Genomic DNA, 15,490 nt, shown 5'->3' on the forward strand with positions numbered 1-15,490 from the left:
CTGAGGGGCGTAAGCCCGGCACACAGGGTTTTTTTTTTTTTTTTTTTTTTAGAGTTTTTTCACTGTAGGGCGCATGCACTCGTCAGAGAGAGACCGAGAGACAGAAAGCGAGAAATCACCCCCCTTGGGGGACGGCCACGCCACAATCCCTTCTCCTCCATTCTCCTCTCGGGATCCTGGGCATGCACGCACACGCGGCCGGCATGAGTTTAAGCCACCGGGTCCGGGACTCGAACTGCGGTCGACTACGTGGGAGTCCAGCGACATAGCCATTACGCTAACTGCTGGTTCCCAGGCTGTCTTTTTCTTTGAGAAGAGATTTTGGGCACGTGTGCACATGTGCCTGGCATGAATTTAAACTGCCAGGTCCAGGACTCAAACCGCAGTCGAGCATGTGGGAGCCTGCGACGTAGCCATTCCGCCACCTACTGGTCCCCGACTACCTCCTTTACTGTGGTTACCTGTTTGGCTGCAATTTCTTCATCTCGTCCATCTCCAATCACTACATACGTGACTTTCTTTCCAAACCTTGACACAATTCGCTCGAAGCAGCTCTCCTTACCTGAGGAGCAAAGGAGATCTCTGGTTAGGACACCCCCTCCCGCGTTCAGTACCGAAGAGCAGGGCTGCAGCTGGCCCACCAGCCTGTGTGGGACGCAGGCGCCAGCTGGCCCAAGGGGCGACTGCTGGCGGGAAATCTTCGTGTAGGAGGCACAAGCTCCGACCTTGTCAGAGGAGTGCCGACAGCTATTCCCTCAGCCCCTCCCTCCCCAGGTGAGCACACTGGCTCTCCATTAGAGCGGGGTCTCACAAGAGCTGCAGGAATCGGCTTTTGGGGGAGCGCGGCCCCGTGTGCTCTAGGCTCTGGGTCCCCCCATCACATGGAGCGGTGACACCGGAGAGGGGCTTTCAGGCACGTGGCCACCTACCAGCCCTTGTCAGTGAGGTACTTCAACCACACAAAAAGCACAGAGTCAAAACCCTAGCTTTTCAGACTCCCAACCACTGGCCAGTTTGTCAAGTCTTCACTTCACAGTCAGTGAGTAGGGTAGGGGTGTCGCAGACTCACCTGGAATGCTCTATGCACCCCAAACATGTGAACGTTGCGAACTTTGTATGAACCGAACATTCTGTCAATTCTCCGCCTGCAATGTGTTTTGTGTTCCACATTGACTTTTGGCACCAGTGGGGGGTGGTGTGGTTCTGTCGCTGGACTCTCATATGATTGTCTACGGTTCAAGTCCCAGACCTGGTGGCTTGAAACTCACACCAGAAGCGTGCGTGTGCATGCGTGCCAAGATCCCGGGAGGAGAATAGACAAGGGATTGTGGCATGACTATCCCTTTGTCGGGTGGGGTGATTTCTCACTTTCCCTTGTACTGTCTCTTCCTCTCCCTCTGGTGAGCACTCGCTCCCTAAGACAAAAACCTCTTAAAAAAAAACCCCATTGTTTTTCATATGGAGAGAGAAAGAGGGAGAGAGAAAGAGAGAGGGAAAGGGGGAAGGGAGGAGGGAGAAAGTGGGAGAGAGGTGGGCTTATTTATGACCTCCAAGATCCTGGGATATTAAAAAAAAACCAGACCAGCAGGTGGCATTGTAATTAAGGTATAGGATTACCAGCGTTTAACCGCAGTTTGAAAATCATGCTGGGCGCATGTGTGTGCATGCCCAAAATCCCGAGAAAAGAACGGAGAAGGGACTGCAGTGTGGCCAGCCCCCGGGGATGATTTCTCACTTTCCCTCTCACTGTCTCTCTGTGGAGAGCACAAGTATGTGCCCTATGGCAAAAACCTTAAAAAGAAAGAAAAAAGGGGAAAAAAAAAAAGGAAAAAAAAATCTAAGAAAAAACCAGATTTTATTTTGGGTCACAGAAAAGGTGATCAACAGGCATGCAGTGGGCAAGCACAGTCTCACTTTATCTTCTCTTTTTAACTCTGACTTTTTCAGAGAGATTTTTGCTATTGGCTCTGTGTGCTCACTGTAGAGCGAGAGAAAGTGAGACCACATCCTCCAGGGGGTGACCACGCCACAATCCCTTCTCCATTCTCCTCTCAGGGTCTTGATCACACGCACACGCACACGCACTCAGCGTGAGTTTCAAGCCACTGGTTCTGGGACTTCGACTGCAGTCCCCACCTTAACCACTATGCCACCTGCTGGTCCCCATTTTTAATTTTTCTAAGGAACTATACCGTTTTCTACAGCAGTGACGTCATCATATAATTCAACCGATGGAGCACAAAGTTCCAATTTCTCTACATTCTCTCATTACTTGTTACTTTCTGTATTTTTAAAAAGTTATTTTATTTAGCTTTATTTATTTAATTTGACCAGAGACAGACAACAGTGAGAGGAAAGTGAGAAAGCAAGCTGCCAGGCCCAAGATTCAAACCGTGGTCAGTCATGCGCAAGTCCGGCATCCCTAATCACACCCTGCCAGCCCTTTATATCATTTTTATTTATTTATTTTTGATAGTACCCATCCTAATAGGCCTGAGAGAAATACATTTTCATTTGCCAGAGGCTCTGTGTGCTTGCCAGAGAGAGACACACACAGAGAGAGAGAGAGACTGACAGACAGACAGAGATACAGAGAGGGAAAAGCACCCCTACTGTCTTACTGACCCTGCCTCGAGCCCTGCTCTCCCACTCCTCCTCCGTCAGGGTTGGGCAAGTACACTTGTGCACACACCTGGCAATTTTGTTTTTTTTCTTTTGGAGAGGTTTTTCCTATAGGGCATGCTCACTCGCCAGAAAGACAGAGACAGAGAGACAGAAAGCGAGAAATCACCCCCCCAGGGGGGATGGTCACGGTGCAATCCCTTCTCCTCCATTCTCCTCTCGGGATCTTGGGCACACACAGACACATGCCTGGCATGAGTTTAAGCCGCTGGGTCTGGGACTCAAACCGTGGTCGGCTACATGGGAGTCCACTGACATAGCCATTACGCCAACTACTGGTCCCCAGCGATCTTTCTACCACTACGTAAGTGCTGTGAAAAAGAGACGCCGAGTGAGGCAGAAACCGACTTCTAAAGCACAGTGCGGAGCGTGCTCACGTAACGCACTGGCTGCAGCCTGGACGGCCACCGGAACAGCCTCTGTACTGGAAGGCTGCAGTAAAGGTTCAGACGTTTTAAGGGACTGTTGGGAAGTCATGACGCAGTTTTGCATAGAAGACGTGTCATGACTGTCCCCACAAGTCGATATACGAATGGCCGACAGAGGGGCTGGCAGGTCACAGGTGCACTGGGGTAGGAGTCTGACTGGAGAGCTAGTGATAAGCAAACAGAAACCATACCGATTTTGGTAGCACTGTAGATGTTCTCGATAGGAAAGATCTCTCCTAGTCCGTACAGAAGAACTTTGGCCAGGGCTGGGACCAGCTGAGTGGTAGTGATCAGGACATTCACACAATTCTTTCTAGAAGGGATAAAAAGGAAAGGAAAAGAACAAGGGGGCCTAAGCCAACCTGGGAGCAAGAATTCAAAAGGGCCAACTTTTTAAGGTCTAACTACTGGGCTGTGGGGAAAGTCATGGCGTATTTTCTGTTTTCCGAGATCGTTTATGACGATCAGTCGTTGAAGATCAGTCAGTGATCAATGGCCCGTTCTGTGCCACAGCCTTCTGCCGTCTTTCACCGCGCTTCGTAATTCCTCGTCCACAGAAGGACCTGTCTTTGACAGCCAAGAGCCCAACGAGGTGCTGATGTACAGCCTCATCTGAACGGAACGTCCCTCGCACGGGGTTCAGAAGAGCGGACAGGGCAAGCGTGATGGCGCCAGGTCAGGCGACGAGTGGGCGTGGCGACACCTCCCCTCCGAGCTCTAGGCGTTTTTGACGCGTGATCAAACCTGAGTGTGGCCCCGCGCGGTCATGGTGGAACACAACTCCTTTATGACCAACGAGGTCTGGACGTTCCGGAGGCTGGGTTCGTTCTAACTGTCCAAGTGTCGACAGTACATGTTCAAGTTGATCGTTTGGTTCTTCGGTAGGAGCTCGAAAGACACAACACCTTTAAGATCCCACCACGGAACCAGCAGATGGCGTAATGGTTGCATCACTGAACTCTCATGTACTTGACTGCGGTTTGAGTCCCGGACCCGGTGGCCGAAAACTCACACTGGACTTGAGTGTCCAAAATCCCAAGAGCGGAGCAGAGAAGGGACTGGGTCGTGGCCATCTCCCTTGGGGGGTTGGGGGTGATTTCACACTTTCTCTCTCTCTCTTTCTCTGGTGAGCGGATGCACCCTATAGCAAAAATCTCCCTCTAAAAATAAATAAATAAATTTCCACCACACTGAGAGCATAGCATGTCTGCTTTCGATGTCGTTTAAGGTGAATTTTTTCATCGGGATCAAGACCATTTGCGGAGCTGGCCCATGGTGCAGTGGTTAGGGCACTGAACTCCCATATGGCCAACCACAATTTGAGTCCTAGATTTGGAGGTTTGCTGTCTCACTTTCCCTCTCTTTTCTCTCTCTGGCAAAATAAAAAAAAAAAAACAAAAACCATTCTTTCAAAGAAAAAAACACAGTTGTACACCACATAGCTGAAAACAATCCGCTTTCATCACAGTCATAGGTAGCTCCAAAAAAGGGTTGTTTTGCTCACGTTTAATGTGTAAGCACAGACGTGGCACGCACCATCAAACGAGCCCCGAGTCCACAAGGAAGCCAGAGCTGAGCTGCTCACGCGCCTCGGCTTCCTCAGGTGTCCCGAGCACTCAGATGCTCAGTGTCTCTGGGATCTCCCGTGTGGTGTGACGTGGGCCGCTGTGACCGAGTGTCGCTGAGATCACCGTCACCAGCACGGAAGTGCATGCACCGTGGCTGGCACCAACGTTCTGCGGAGCGCAGTCACCGGAGACCGTCCACAGCTGCTCACCAGCTTGACACGCGCCCCTCCCAGCACGGAAGTGCGACAGTGAACACAGCGGAGCGCAGTTCGGTCTCCGTCTTCCGCTTGTCATCCCCAGACTCAACCAAATCACTTAATTTTGTCTTTAGAATGAAGCTAGAACTGTCAGCTGTGAGATGACGTGGCAATGACAGATGTGAACGACTCCAGTCCGTCCAAAACAAACTAGGGCCACTTGTCACAAGAATGCGCCCTGACTTTCCGCCTCGAGGGGCCGGCTGCGCCAGGTGCCCAGGCCAGCACTGCCCCAGCCCTGCAGCTGTGCGCGTTTCCTCTGCTACAGGGCAGACCCTGCTCTTCCCGCCTCTCCACGGACAGAGCAGCCAATACCGTCTCGCCTCATTAGCCTTCTGAGTAGTCCAGCTCACCAGCCCACATTGCTGCTCCTCGTCCAGGAGACACACACAGAAAGCGACGCTCAGCTCCTGCACTATCTCATCCGAATGCAACTCCGCCCATGTGAGCCAGCACGGGACTCCAGACTGACCCTGCTTTCTCACGGACGCCCACCAGGTGGGTGGTCCTGCCACTGGGCAGGGTGCCACAGAGCGCCGGCAGACTGGGCTGCCTCCCTTCCAGGTCAGGTTAAGCCCAGACTTCCCCGGTCCGCCAGGCTACCCTTTCCTCTGCATCTTGCCTTTGCAAGTGGGTCTGGGCACGCTCTGGAGCCTGCGGTGTCCGGGTGCATGTGGAGAGCTTCTACTCTCAGCCTTTGGCATCGCCAGGTCCACACCCCAGCCTGGAGGTTATGGAGTTTGACTTTGCAAGAAAAGGCAGGAGGAAAGAAGGCCCTCATACCTAAACATTCTCTGAAGCCCTGAGCTGAGCTGTTCACGTAAACCCCCTCATTCCCCACCTAATTAACATTCCCTTGCAACACTGAAACCCCGCCGCCCCTTCCCCAACCCAAGGGTGGCCGAGCTGGCTAGGAAAGGGAGCCCCTCAGGAGCCGAGGCCTCAACGCCGTTACGTACCTGGACTGGATGAGGAGCAAGGACTTTAGCGCAGTCCCTAACCAAGAGTCTGTGACCACCTCGATCTCCGCTCTCAGCCTCTGCAGCGCTTCCTCTCTCTGGGGACTGAGGAGGCCTTAGGAAGAGATGCAGACGCAGCCATCACTGCGGGTCCCGAGGGAGCAGTTTCCACATGCAACGCAGCGAGCACGCGTCCCTAATTCTACTGAGCTAGCGTGTCCTTTCTGGAGAAACCTCGGAGCGGTGCCCATGTCACTGACTGTCACCAGGATGCTCTGCCGCAAGGACACAGCAGCACAGCACTGCTGCCACAGAAGGCGGCTGGTTCTGGTCAAGCGCCTTCCAGCACCAAGCAGCAGCACTGTGCGGAGCAGCGCACCAGAGGGCCCACCCTGAGGCCAGCGGAGGATGGGCGCTGCGGCTGGAAGAGCCCCTGGCACCTGTGCAGCCCCGGGAAGAAAGGGGGCCTACGAGCACGAGCAGCTGCTGGCCCCAGAAGCCTTTCTGGGCCACACGCAGCGCCCACCTGACGCACTGCCACGTGCTTCGAGGCGGCCAGCCAGCGCTCTGCTCTGCACCTACTGAGGCCACGGCCCTGCGGGGAGGCTCGAGCTCTGCCAAAAGATGAGGCAGCGAAGTGTGGTGCAGAGCAGAGCCCACGACGGGCACATGTCAGACACCCAGTAAGGGACAAGAAAGCTGGCTCCCAATTTTCTGTAGTGAAGGTAAAAAAAAACAAAACAAAACGGCAATCCCAGAATTAGATGACGCTCGTACTCCACCTTCTGGATAAAACAAGCAGGAAGAAACCACAACACAGTGACCAGCCTATGGGCAGCTCTGCTCGCTCGCACTGTACAAAGCACACAGTGGTCATTATTTTATTTCAAAGAGATTTTTGCTGTAGGGGTGTGCATTTGCCCGAGAGACAGAAAGCCAGAAATCACGCCCCGGGGGGATGGCCATGCCGCAATCCTCCCCTTGGGATTCTGGGCACACACGCACACGCACCCAGTGTGAATTTAGGCTGCCGGGTTTGGGACTCGAATGGCGGTTGACGACATGGGGTCCAGCGACGTGACCATCACACTGTCTGCTGGTCCCTTACACCTGTTCCCAAAGTAGGCTCCGGGGAGCCCCAAGGGTCACAGCACTTTCCTCAGAAAACTCGGCATAGGAACTGGGCAGGGAAGGAGGGGGAGGTTCAGGCTCCAATGAAAACCAACAAAGCGAGCCAGCGGAAACTCGGGAAATGCTGAACAAAACACTGGCTCTGAATTGTAAGCAGCAGCAAGAAATAAGAAGAGTCTGAGAAAAAGCGAGCTCGTGTCCTGAGTCTGGAAGCCCACGATTTGCAGCTGGCACGCGAGAGCCGACAGGGAACTGAACTGCGCTGACTTTCAGAGCAGGCACGAGCCTTTGCACAGACAGCGAGGCAGCCTGGCATGGCAGGCTGTGCGAGGGCGCTGGGCCTGCAGGGAGGGATGCACCTCCAGGCAGTCCACGCCATCCCCGAGACTTCAAGCAACATTCAGTGTGGGCATAGGTCTTTGAGGTGAGGGTTCCTAACTGGAAATACTTTCTTGTGAGGGTACTTCGTTGAACAAGGAGCTGCGAAAAGTGCAATGAGTGGGGAGTGAGGATACGGCTCTCGACTCTGGGTGGCGGCTGACTTGCTGCATGACTGGGGGAGCTGCCCTGCCACCTCCTCCATGGACAATGAGTTTAAGTGCTGGATGAGGGATTAGGGTTAGATCTCTAATATCTTTTCTAATTTGGCCAGTCTATGACTAACGATGAACTCTGAATAACAGAATTCTAAGTGTGCTACATCTGACATATGAAATATTCCTGGGCATAAAGTCGCCAAAGTCCTTCGAACGACGTCTGTCCTCCTGTTTACAGACACCAGCCTAATAACTTAACAGTAACTGGGAGTAAAGAATAAGACACTCCATCAAACAAGATCTACAGAACACAGTTCCTTAAAGAGTAACTTGTCAGTGAGGACGGAACTTCCCAAAGTTGCGCAAAGAGAAACCCATGCCCTCCTGGCGCTTCCCCCAAGGGTTTCAACAGAGCCTCCATTTTATACAGAGCTGACGTGGTACAGCGGCACGAATGAGAAGGCAGTTGCCACGGAGATCTCAGGAGGCCCTGGCAGGGAGAGGGGCCACAGGGCACTGGGACAGAGAGTGAGTTGGCCGTCTGCCACACTTACCACCCACGTTGCTTTTATGCTTATCGTAGATTTCCCGCACTTTTCGATAGCGGAAAGCCAGCTTCCTCATCCAGTCCACACCTCCCTGGACACCTACGGAGGAGCCATGGCCGCTGCTGCCCGCAGAGCCACTGAACCCGTCTGTGGAGAAACTGTAGTTGCTGTAAGAGAGCGGATAGCGGAGATGACAGTCTGCACACACAGGGCTTTGGCTGGACGTCCCTGAACACTCGGGCTGCCGCCGGTATCTGGGAAGGCAGTCGACGCCTCATGGTCTCCTCCCTTCATCTCTGTGCTGGGGTCCACCCTTCGCTAGTCCTGTCTCCCTCTTTTCGCTTCATGTTTCTGGGCCGGGGTGCATGGGCTCCCCAAGGTTCAGAGCAGGAGAAAAGCAAGCACCTGCCACGGGGGTCACCCTGCAGCTCCTGCTCACTGCTCCTCCCATTTAGGGTTCTGGGCACGCCTGCACATGTGTGTGCACGCTTCTCACACCCTTGTGTCTCACACTCTAACTGTGCAGTCACGTGGGTCCAGCTGCCAACCACGGCCAGGGAGACATCCCCTTTCGTTTGTTCAAAGTTTCTTTTCACTTGCAAACAAGAGTAAGAGAGGGGGTCTCCATGCGTGATCTGCCCCTTGCTTCGGCCAGTCCCAAATCATGACAGGGCCCCCGGCACATCCAGGGGTCTCCAGACATGAGCCTGGAACCTCCCTAAGGGTCGGCTGGGGGTCACTGCTGCGTTACCATCTGGCCCCATCCCTATTATTTTTGTCCGTGAGGGAACAGAAACAATTCAAGCACCAGCACCTCCTAAGGGCTGGCTTGTGACAAAGCATCTTTTTCAGGAATGACAGAATAATATATAGCGGAAAAAGTAGAATATAAAATTTTGTGTGCACACACACACACACACACTATAATTGCAATGATGTAAAAAGGAAAAACATGAAAAAAAAAAAGGAAGGAAATGACCCAAAAAGCTAATAGCAAGACTGTGACAGGTACTTCTGTTCCATGATCTGTTGAGCCCCTAGGTCCATGAGCCACTGCAGTGGCTTCAAATATGCCCACGAACCCGCCGCGTTCCTCTCCCCGTCTCTCCGGGACTTGACCCTACCATTAGGCTGGCCATTTTCTCGGTTGTTTTTTGTACTCATGTCTTGTGTCTGACTTTAATTTTTCTGGTATAGCACTCCTTTCAGCACTTCTTGGAGAGTTGGGCTCCTCTCCCCGTCTCTCCTCTCCCCGTCTCTCCGGGAACCCGTCGCGCTCCTCTCCCCGTCTCTCCTCTCCCCGTCTCTCCAGGGTTCGCTCCTCTCCCAGTTGCTCCCTGCATGTGTGGCCCGCCCTCAGGGCAGTGCGTGGAGAACGGGGGACACTCAACCTCAGGGGCAGGCGTCTTGCTCTGGGAGTCGGTCTCGTGAGAGCACGTGCGCGCCCATGGAGACCCATGGAGAATGCACTGGCCCAGCCACAGCGGACTGCCCAGGCCTGACCTCGCAGGTGAGGACCGCCCTCGCCAACACCCTCATTTCGACCCCACAGGCCCTGATTACAGAGGGGCTGGGACCAGATGGAGGAATGGGGACATTGCTGGACTCTCCCATGTCGACTGCGGTCGAGTCCCGACCCAGCAGCTTCAAGTTCACGCTGGGTGCATGTGCGTACACGTCCACACCCGAGAGCGCGGAGGAGAAAGGACTGCGGTGTGGCCATCCCCCCGGAGTGATTTCTTGCCTTCTGTCTATTTCTGTGGTGAATGCATGTCCCCTGTAACAAAAATTTCTCTCTAAATTAATAAAGGACCCCGCTGGGCTGGCCCAGCGCACAGTGCTTTAAGGGAGCTGGACCTGACATGGCTGCATGCAGCTCAGATCCCAGTCCAAGGGGTAAGAAACACACTGGGGGTGCGTGCCCAGAGCCCCGCTGAGATGGAGAAATGGAGAAGGGGCGACTGAAGGGGCGACTAGCGACCATGCCCCGTGGGGTTGCACACTCCCTCTCCTGTCGCTGTCAAGCACGTGCAGTCTCTGGTCACTGAAGAGCTGAAGAGCACCTGCTAAGCTGTGTCCAGGTTCCTGACCTACAGAAACTGTGATAGGTGGTGTATTGCTTTCAGCTACTAAATTTAAGGCAATATCTTTTAAAAATAATTTATTTATTTAATTGCATTTGTTATTAATATTTCTTTAATTTGACCAGCAAGAGATAGTTAAGAGAGAGAAAGGGAAAGTGAGAAAGCAAGCTGCCAGGTTTAGGACCCAAACTACAGTCTGCCATGTGGAGTCCAGCGCCTTTAACCACCACGCCACCTGCTGGTCCCTTAAGGCAATACATTACAGAGCGATGGATGACTGCTACAGTTCCACAGCTTGGGAAGATGAGTACTACCTAAGTGAGGCTTTAAGTAACTGAGAAGCTGAGATGCCTTGGCTCAATCAGAAGTGAAAACACAGCTCAAGGTGTTAAGTGTGAGCTTCTCTAAGAAAGGGAAGCTGCCAAGACGGAGGCAGGAGACTACCAGCTGGAAACACGTCTAGAAGACAAGACAACCAGGGCCGAGTTAGAATGTGACCGGCTTCGGTCATTTCCTAAAGGCTCAGCGAGGTCTACAGAGAACAGGTCCCCACCGCTCAGTGCACAGCAGGTGGCTGCGGCTCTGCGCAGTGGGTGCTGCGTGCCGGCCCTCACTGGGCAGAGCACCAGGCCCTGCTCTGTGCGGGCCAGAGGGTCCCTGGTCTTAGGGTAGTCACAGGGCATTTTACCTGTGAAACGGGGTAAACATTTGGGCGCATTAATGAAGAAGGTGCTTCTCCCCTCCTAAAATCTATAAGTATAATAAAAAAAAATCTGTAAGTATAAGAAGGTCCGTTTCCCGGAGTGATTTCTTGCCTTCTGTCTATTTCTGTGGTGAATGCATGTCCCCTGTAACAAAAATTTCTCTCTAAATTAATAAAGGACCCCGCTGGGCTGGCCCAGCGCACAGTGCTTTAAGGGAGCTGGACCTGACATGGCTGCATGCAGCTCAGATCCCAGTCCAAGGGGTAAGAAACACACTGGGGGTGCGTGCCCAGAACCCCGCTGAGATGGAGAAATGGAGAAGGGGCGACTGAAGGGGCGACTAGCGACCATGCCCCGTGGGGTTGCACACTCCCTCTCCTGTCGCTGTCAAGCACGTGCAGTCTCTGGTCACTGAAGAGCTGAAGAGCACCTGCTAAGCTGTGTCCAGGTTCCTGACCTACAGAAACTGTGATAGGTGGTGTATTGCTTTCAGCTACTAAATTTAAGGCAATATCTTTTAAAAATAATTTATTTATTTAATTGCATTTGTTATTAATATTTCTTTAATTTGACCAGCAAGAGATAGTTAAGAGAGAGAAAGGGAAAGTGAGAAAGCAAGCTGCCAGGTTTAGGACCCAAACTACAGTCTGCCATGTGGAGTCCAGCGCCTTTAACCACCACGCCACCTGCTGGTCCCTTAAGGCAATACATTACAGAGCGATGGATGACTGCTACAGTTCCACAGCTTGGGAAGATGAGTACTACCTAAGTGAGGCTTTAAGTAACTGAGAAGCTGAGATGCCTTGGCTCAATCAGAAGTGAAAACACAGCTCAAGGTGTTAAGTGTGAGCTTCTCTAAGAAAGGGAAGCTGCCAAGACGGAGGCAGGAGACTACCAGCTGGAAACACGTCTAGAAGACAAGACAACCAGGGCCGAGTTAGAATGTGACCGGCTTCGGTCATTTCCTAAAGGCTCAGCGAGGTCTACAGAGAACAGGTCCCCACCGCTCAGTGCACAGCAGGTGGCTGCGGCTCTGCGCAGTGGGTGCTGCGTGCCGGCCCTCACTGGGCAGAGCACCAGGCCCTGCTCTGTGCGGGCCAGAGGGTCCCTGGTCTTAGGGTAGTCACAGGGCATTTTACCTGTGAAACGGGGTAAACATTTGGGCGCATTAATGAAGAAGGTGCTTCTCCCCTCCTAAAATCTATAAGTATAATAAAAAAAAATCTGTAAGTATAAGAAGGTCCGTTTCTAACCGTTTGCAGCGAAGATGGCTGGGCCCAAGCAGCAGCCACAGGGGCCCTGAGCGCCTTCCCTGACGAGGCGGCCCAGGGTCAGCAGCAGCCACAGGGGTCCTGAGCGCCTTCCCTCACACGCGGCCCAGGGTCAGCGGCAGCCACAGGGGCCCTGAGTGCCTTCCCTGACGCGCGGCCCAGGGTCAGCGTAGGCTGAACTGTGAGGTTTACGACCGTCCTCCCTGGTTATCCTGACACCACCGGACCCTCTGGTAAGTTCCCCGCGGAGTTCCCAATGCTTATTTCCATCCAGGACTGCCCGTCTGGAAGCAGGCTTTCTCCTGACTAAAAACCTGGCCACAGAGAAACCAGCACATCTGTAACGTTGAAATGCTCTTCACACATCGCCACAACCCGTTCTTTATGGTCACACTCAAGGGCCACTCCCCGAGGCCTCTCCAGGTTGGCCCTGCCTGCTCCCGCCCCTCAGAGCCCTCTCTGCTCTCTGCCCCACCGCATCACTGCCCGTCCCCGTCTCACGCTACATCACGGTTACTGTGCCGGACTCGCTCAAGAGCCCGCAAGTCTCAGCAGGTGCACTGCTGCTCAAGGTGGCACTGTGTCCATCACCTCAAATCTTGGCCATTGTCATCAGAAGCAACGTCTTCCACGTGTACCTGGTCACACTCCTGTTAAAAGACAAAACACGCCACTTCAGTGCAGGAAGCAGAAGTGCTGTCACCACCAGGACCTGTCATAGAAGGAGCACACACGTGACAGGAGGAGGTAGGCGTGTGGGCTCTCAGGTGTGCGGGGTTGCTCTCGCCCCTCGCTGTCGACGTTAACACCCACAGTCTGGGGGAAACCTTCCCTCCATCGCCCCAGCCCTCAGCTGGGCCCTGATCTCAATGGCTCGTTTCTCCAGCGGCTGAGGGGAAGAGGCACGAGCTCCCTCCCTCCGCTAGGGCGTCTGAACCCTGCCCTGGACAGGACGTCCTGCCCCCGGCAGGTCTCTTGGGCACCTTCCTAGCCCAGCCAGCAGCTCACGCAGCATGTGCCCGGCCATCTGTACAGACGTGCCGGCGTGTGTGGTCAGAGCTGAGGACGGCTGGGTTCACACCGAGAGTCATCTCCTCACGTTCTAGAAAGGAGGTGAAAAGGTTTTTCTCAAGGTCACATAACTAGAGAGGGTAGGAAAAGAGATCAAGAACCGACCTAGGCATTCTGCTTCGACTCCATGGTTCTGTCCACCAAGCCCACAGGACTCCCCAGCCACGGCCTAACTCTGACACCACCTACGGCACCTGCACCAGACTTCTCGGGATGTTTTTGAAAATGCATGTCCTTGGGTCCAACCCAGATCTGTCTGCCAGAATTTCTGGGAGTGAAACCCTGGAGTCTCCATTTTTAAGAAGCACCCCAGGTGATTCTTTTTTTTTTGAGAGGTTTTTGCTGTAGTGCGCGTGCACTCACCAGAGAGAGAGAGACATAGACAAAAAGCGAGAAATCACCCCGCAGGGGGGATGGTCACGCGGCAATCCCTTCTCCTCCATTCTCCTCTCGGGATCTTGGGCACGCACACACGCACATGTGCCTGGCCTGAGTTTAAGCTGCCGGGTCCGGGACGTGAACCGCGGTTGACTACGTGGGAGTCCAGCGACATAGCCATTACTCCAGCTGCTGGTCCCTCCAGGTGATTCTTATGCCCCTAAAGTCGGGATCACTGACCTGGGGGCAGATACACACTCCTGAGTGAGGACTACGTCTAGAAAATCATTATGCATATAATCTGGCAATAGTTATTTGCACACAGTCTGTTTTCAACAAGTGTTTGCTGAATGAAAACTATGATGTTCTAACTTAGCAGCGCACGTGGCTGAGGGAAGAGTAAAGCACTAGAGTTTAGTCAGAACACTGCAGCTGGGAGCCCCCTGAACGTAGTGTGTTGGAGGATTTCGTAGAACAGAATTTACTTAAAAAGCAGGTATTTTAAAAGAAACAGGAATACTTTGTGTTTGTAAAATGCTGTTTTACTTTACAATATCCTATTTAAAAACTAGGTCATCTAGGGAGCACAGAGCTCAGTTTCAGGACGCGGGAGGTGCAGAGCCTGCTGCCTTCTGCTGCGACCAGGCTGCCTGTGCCCGCAGGCAGGGGCTGCTTAACTGAGGCCCTGACAGGGACCCCGTCCTGACGCCTGCTCCTTGAGCCGTGCTCTTGCCACGACATCACATTCACCTCAAAGGTGACTCAAACGTCAAAGTCCAAACGCCCCCACGGACCTCAGTGCCCTGGCTTTCCAGAGAGCTGCCTACAACACGGTCTGCACATCAAGAGCCTGTCCGAGGTCAGTAAGTCCACGCACAACAGGACGGGGCATGAAGTGGTTGGGAAGCCACGCTGCACTTCTGCACAGAAAAACGTCCTGACTTTCCTGATGGGACAAGTCACATGATTATCTTCCTGTTTTGTTTGTTTTGTTTTTTGGCCATCGGGTGCATGCACTTACTGGAGAGAGAGGGAGAGAATGGGAAAAGAGAGAGGGAGAGTGAGAGATCAACCCACAGAGGGATGGCCACGCCGCAGTCCCTTCTCTTCCATCCTTTCATGATTCTGGTCAGCCACACACAGTGATTCTGAGCTCCGGGACTGATTTTGGATCGTGGACAGCCACGTGGGAGTCCAGCACCTTAACTACCATGCCACCTGCTGGCCCCAAGAGACTACATTTAACAATTATTATTATTATTTTAATAATTATTTATTTTATTTATTCATTTATTTCTTAATTTGATCAGAGAGAGACAGAGGGAGTGAGAGAGAGAGGAAGTGAGAAAGCAAGCCACCAGATTCAGGACCTGAACCCTGGTCAGCCATGTGGGAGTGTCCAGCGCCTTAACCACCACGCCACCTGCTGGTCCCAATTATTATTATTTTTTTAAAGAGATTTTTGATCTAGGGTGTGTGCACTTGTTAGACAGAGAGTGGAGTGGGAGGGAAAGTGAAAAATCACCCCCCAGCGGGGGGATGGCCATGCCGCAATCCCTTCTCCTCCATTCTACTTCTGGGATCTTGGGCACGCACGCACACGCACCTGGCATGAGTTTCAAGCAGTGGGTCTGGGATGCAAACCATGCTAAACCATATGGAAAGTGCAGCAACAGAACTGCTCTGCCATCTGCTGGTTCCCCAAGACTATCTTTTAAGAAGGTAAAACTGAACAAGCAAAATACAATTACGTGTACAAATAGGACTGGCAGGTTATGTGGTGGTTGGGGGGCACTGGACTCCCACGCAGTCAACTGTGGTTTGAGTCCTGGACCTGGCAACTTTCTCACTTTCTCTCTCTCTCACTCTGTCC

General features: G+C 53.0%; 1 protein-coding gene across 10 annotated transcripts in view; it reads right to left on the minus strand.

Moving 5' to 3' along the window:
- EYA3 (EYA transcriptional coactivator and phosphatase 3) overlaps positions 1-15,490 on the minus strand; it is a 106,031-nt gene that overhangs the window by 5,156 nt on the left and 85,385 nt on the right. For all 10 annotated transcript variants that reach the window (XR_001369498.2, XM_006164553.3, XM_006164555.3 and 7 more), the window contains 5 exons: positions 12,760-12,818; positions 8,116-8,276; positions 5,895-6,009; positions 3,302-3,423; positions 462-562 (listed from right to left, as the gene is read on the minus strand). Coding sequence is in view for 9 of the 10 variants with exons in the window: in XM_006164553.3 (XP_006164615.1) it covers positions 462-562; positions 3,302-3,423; positions 5,895-6,009; positions 8,116-8,276; positions 12,760-12,818 (558 nt within the window). In the remaining variant the exon portion in view is untranslated. The remainder of the gene's footprint in view (positions 1-461; positions 563-3,301; positions 3,424-5,894; positions 6,010-8,115; positions 8,277-12,759; positions 12,819-15,490) is intronic.

Source organism: Tupaia chinensis, unplaced genomic scaffold, assembly GCF_000334495.1.
Source record: "Tupaia chinensis unplaced genomic scaffold, TupChi_1.0 Scaffold143646_1, whole genome shotgun sequence".
In the NCBI taxonomy this organism is placed as follows: Eukaryota; Metazoa; Chordata; class Mammalia; order Scandentia; family Tupaiidae; genus Tupaia; species Tupaia belangeri.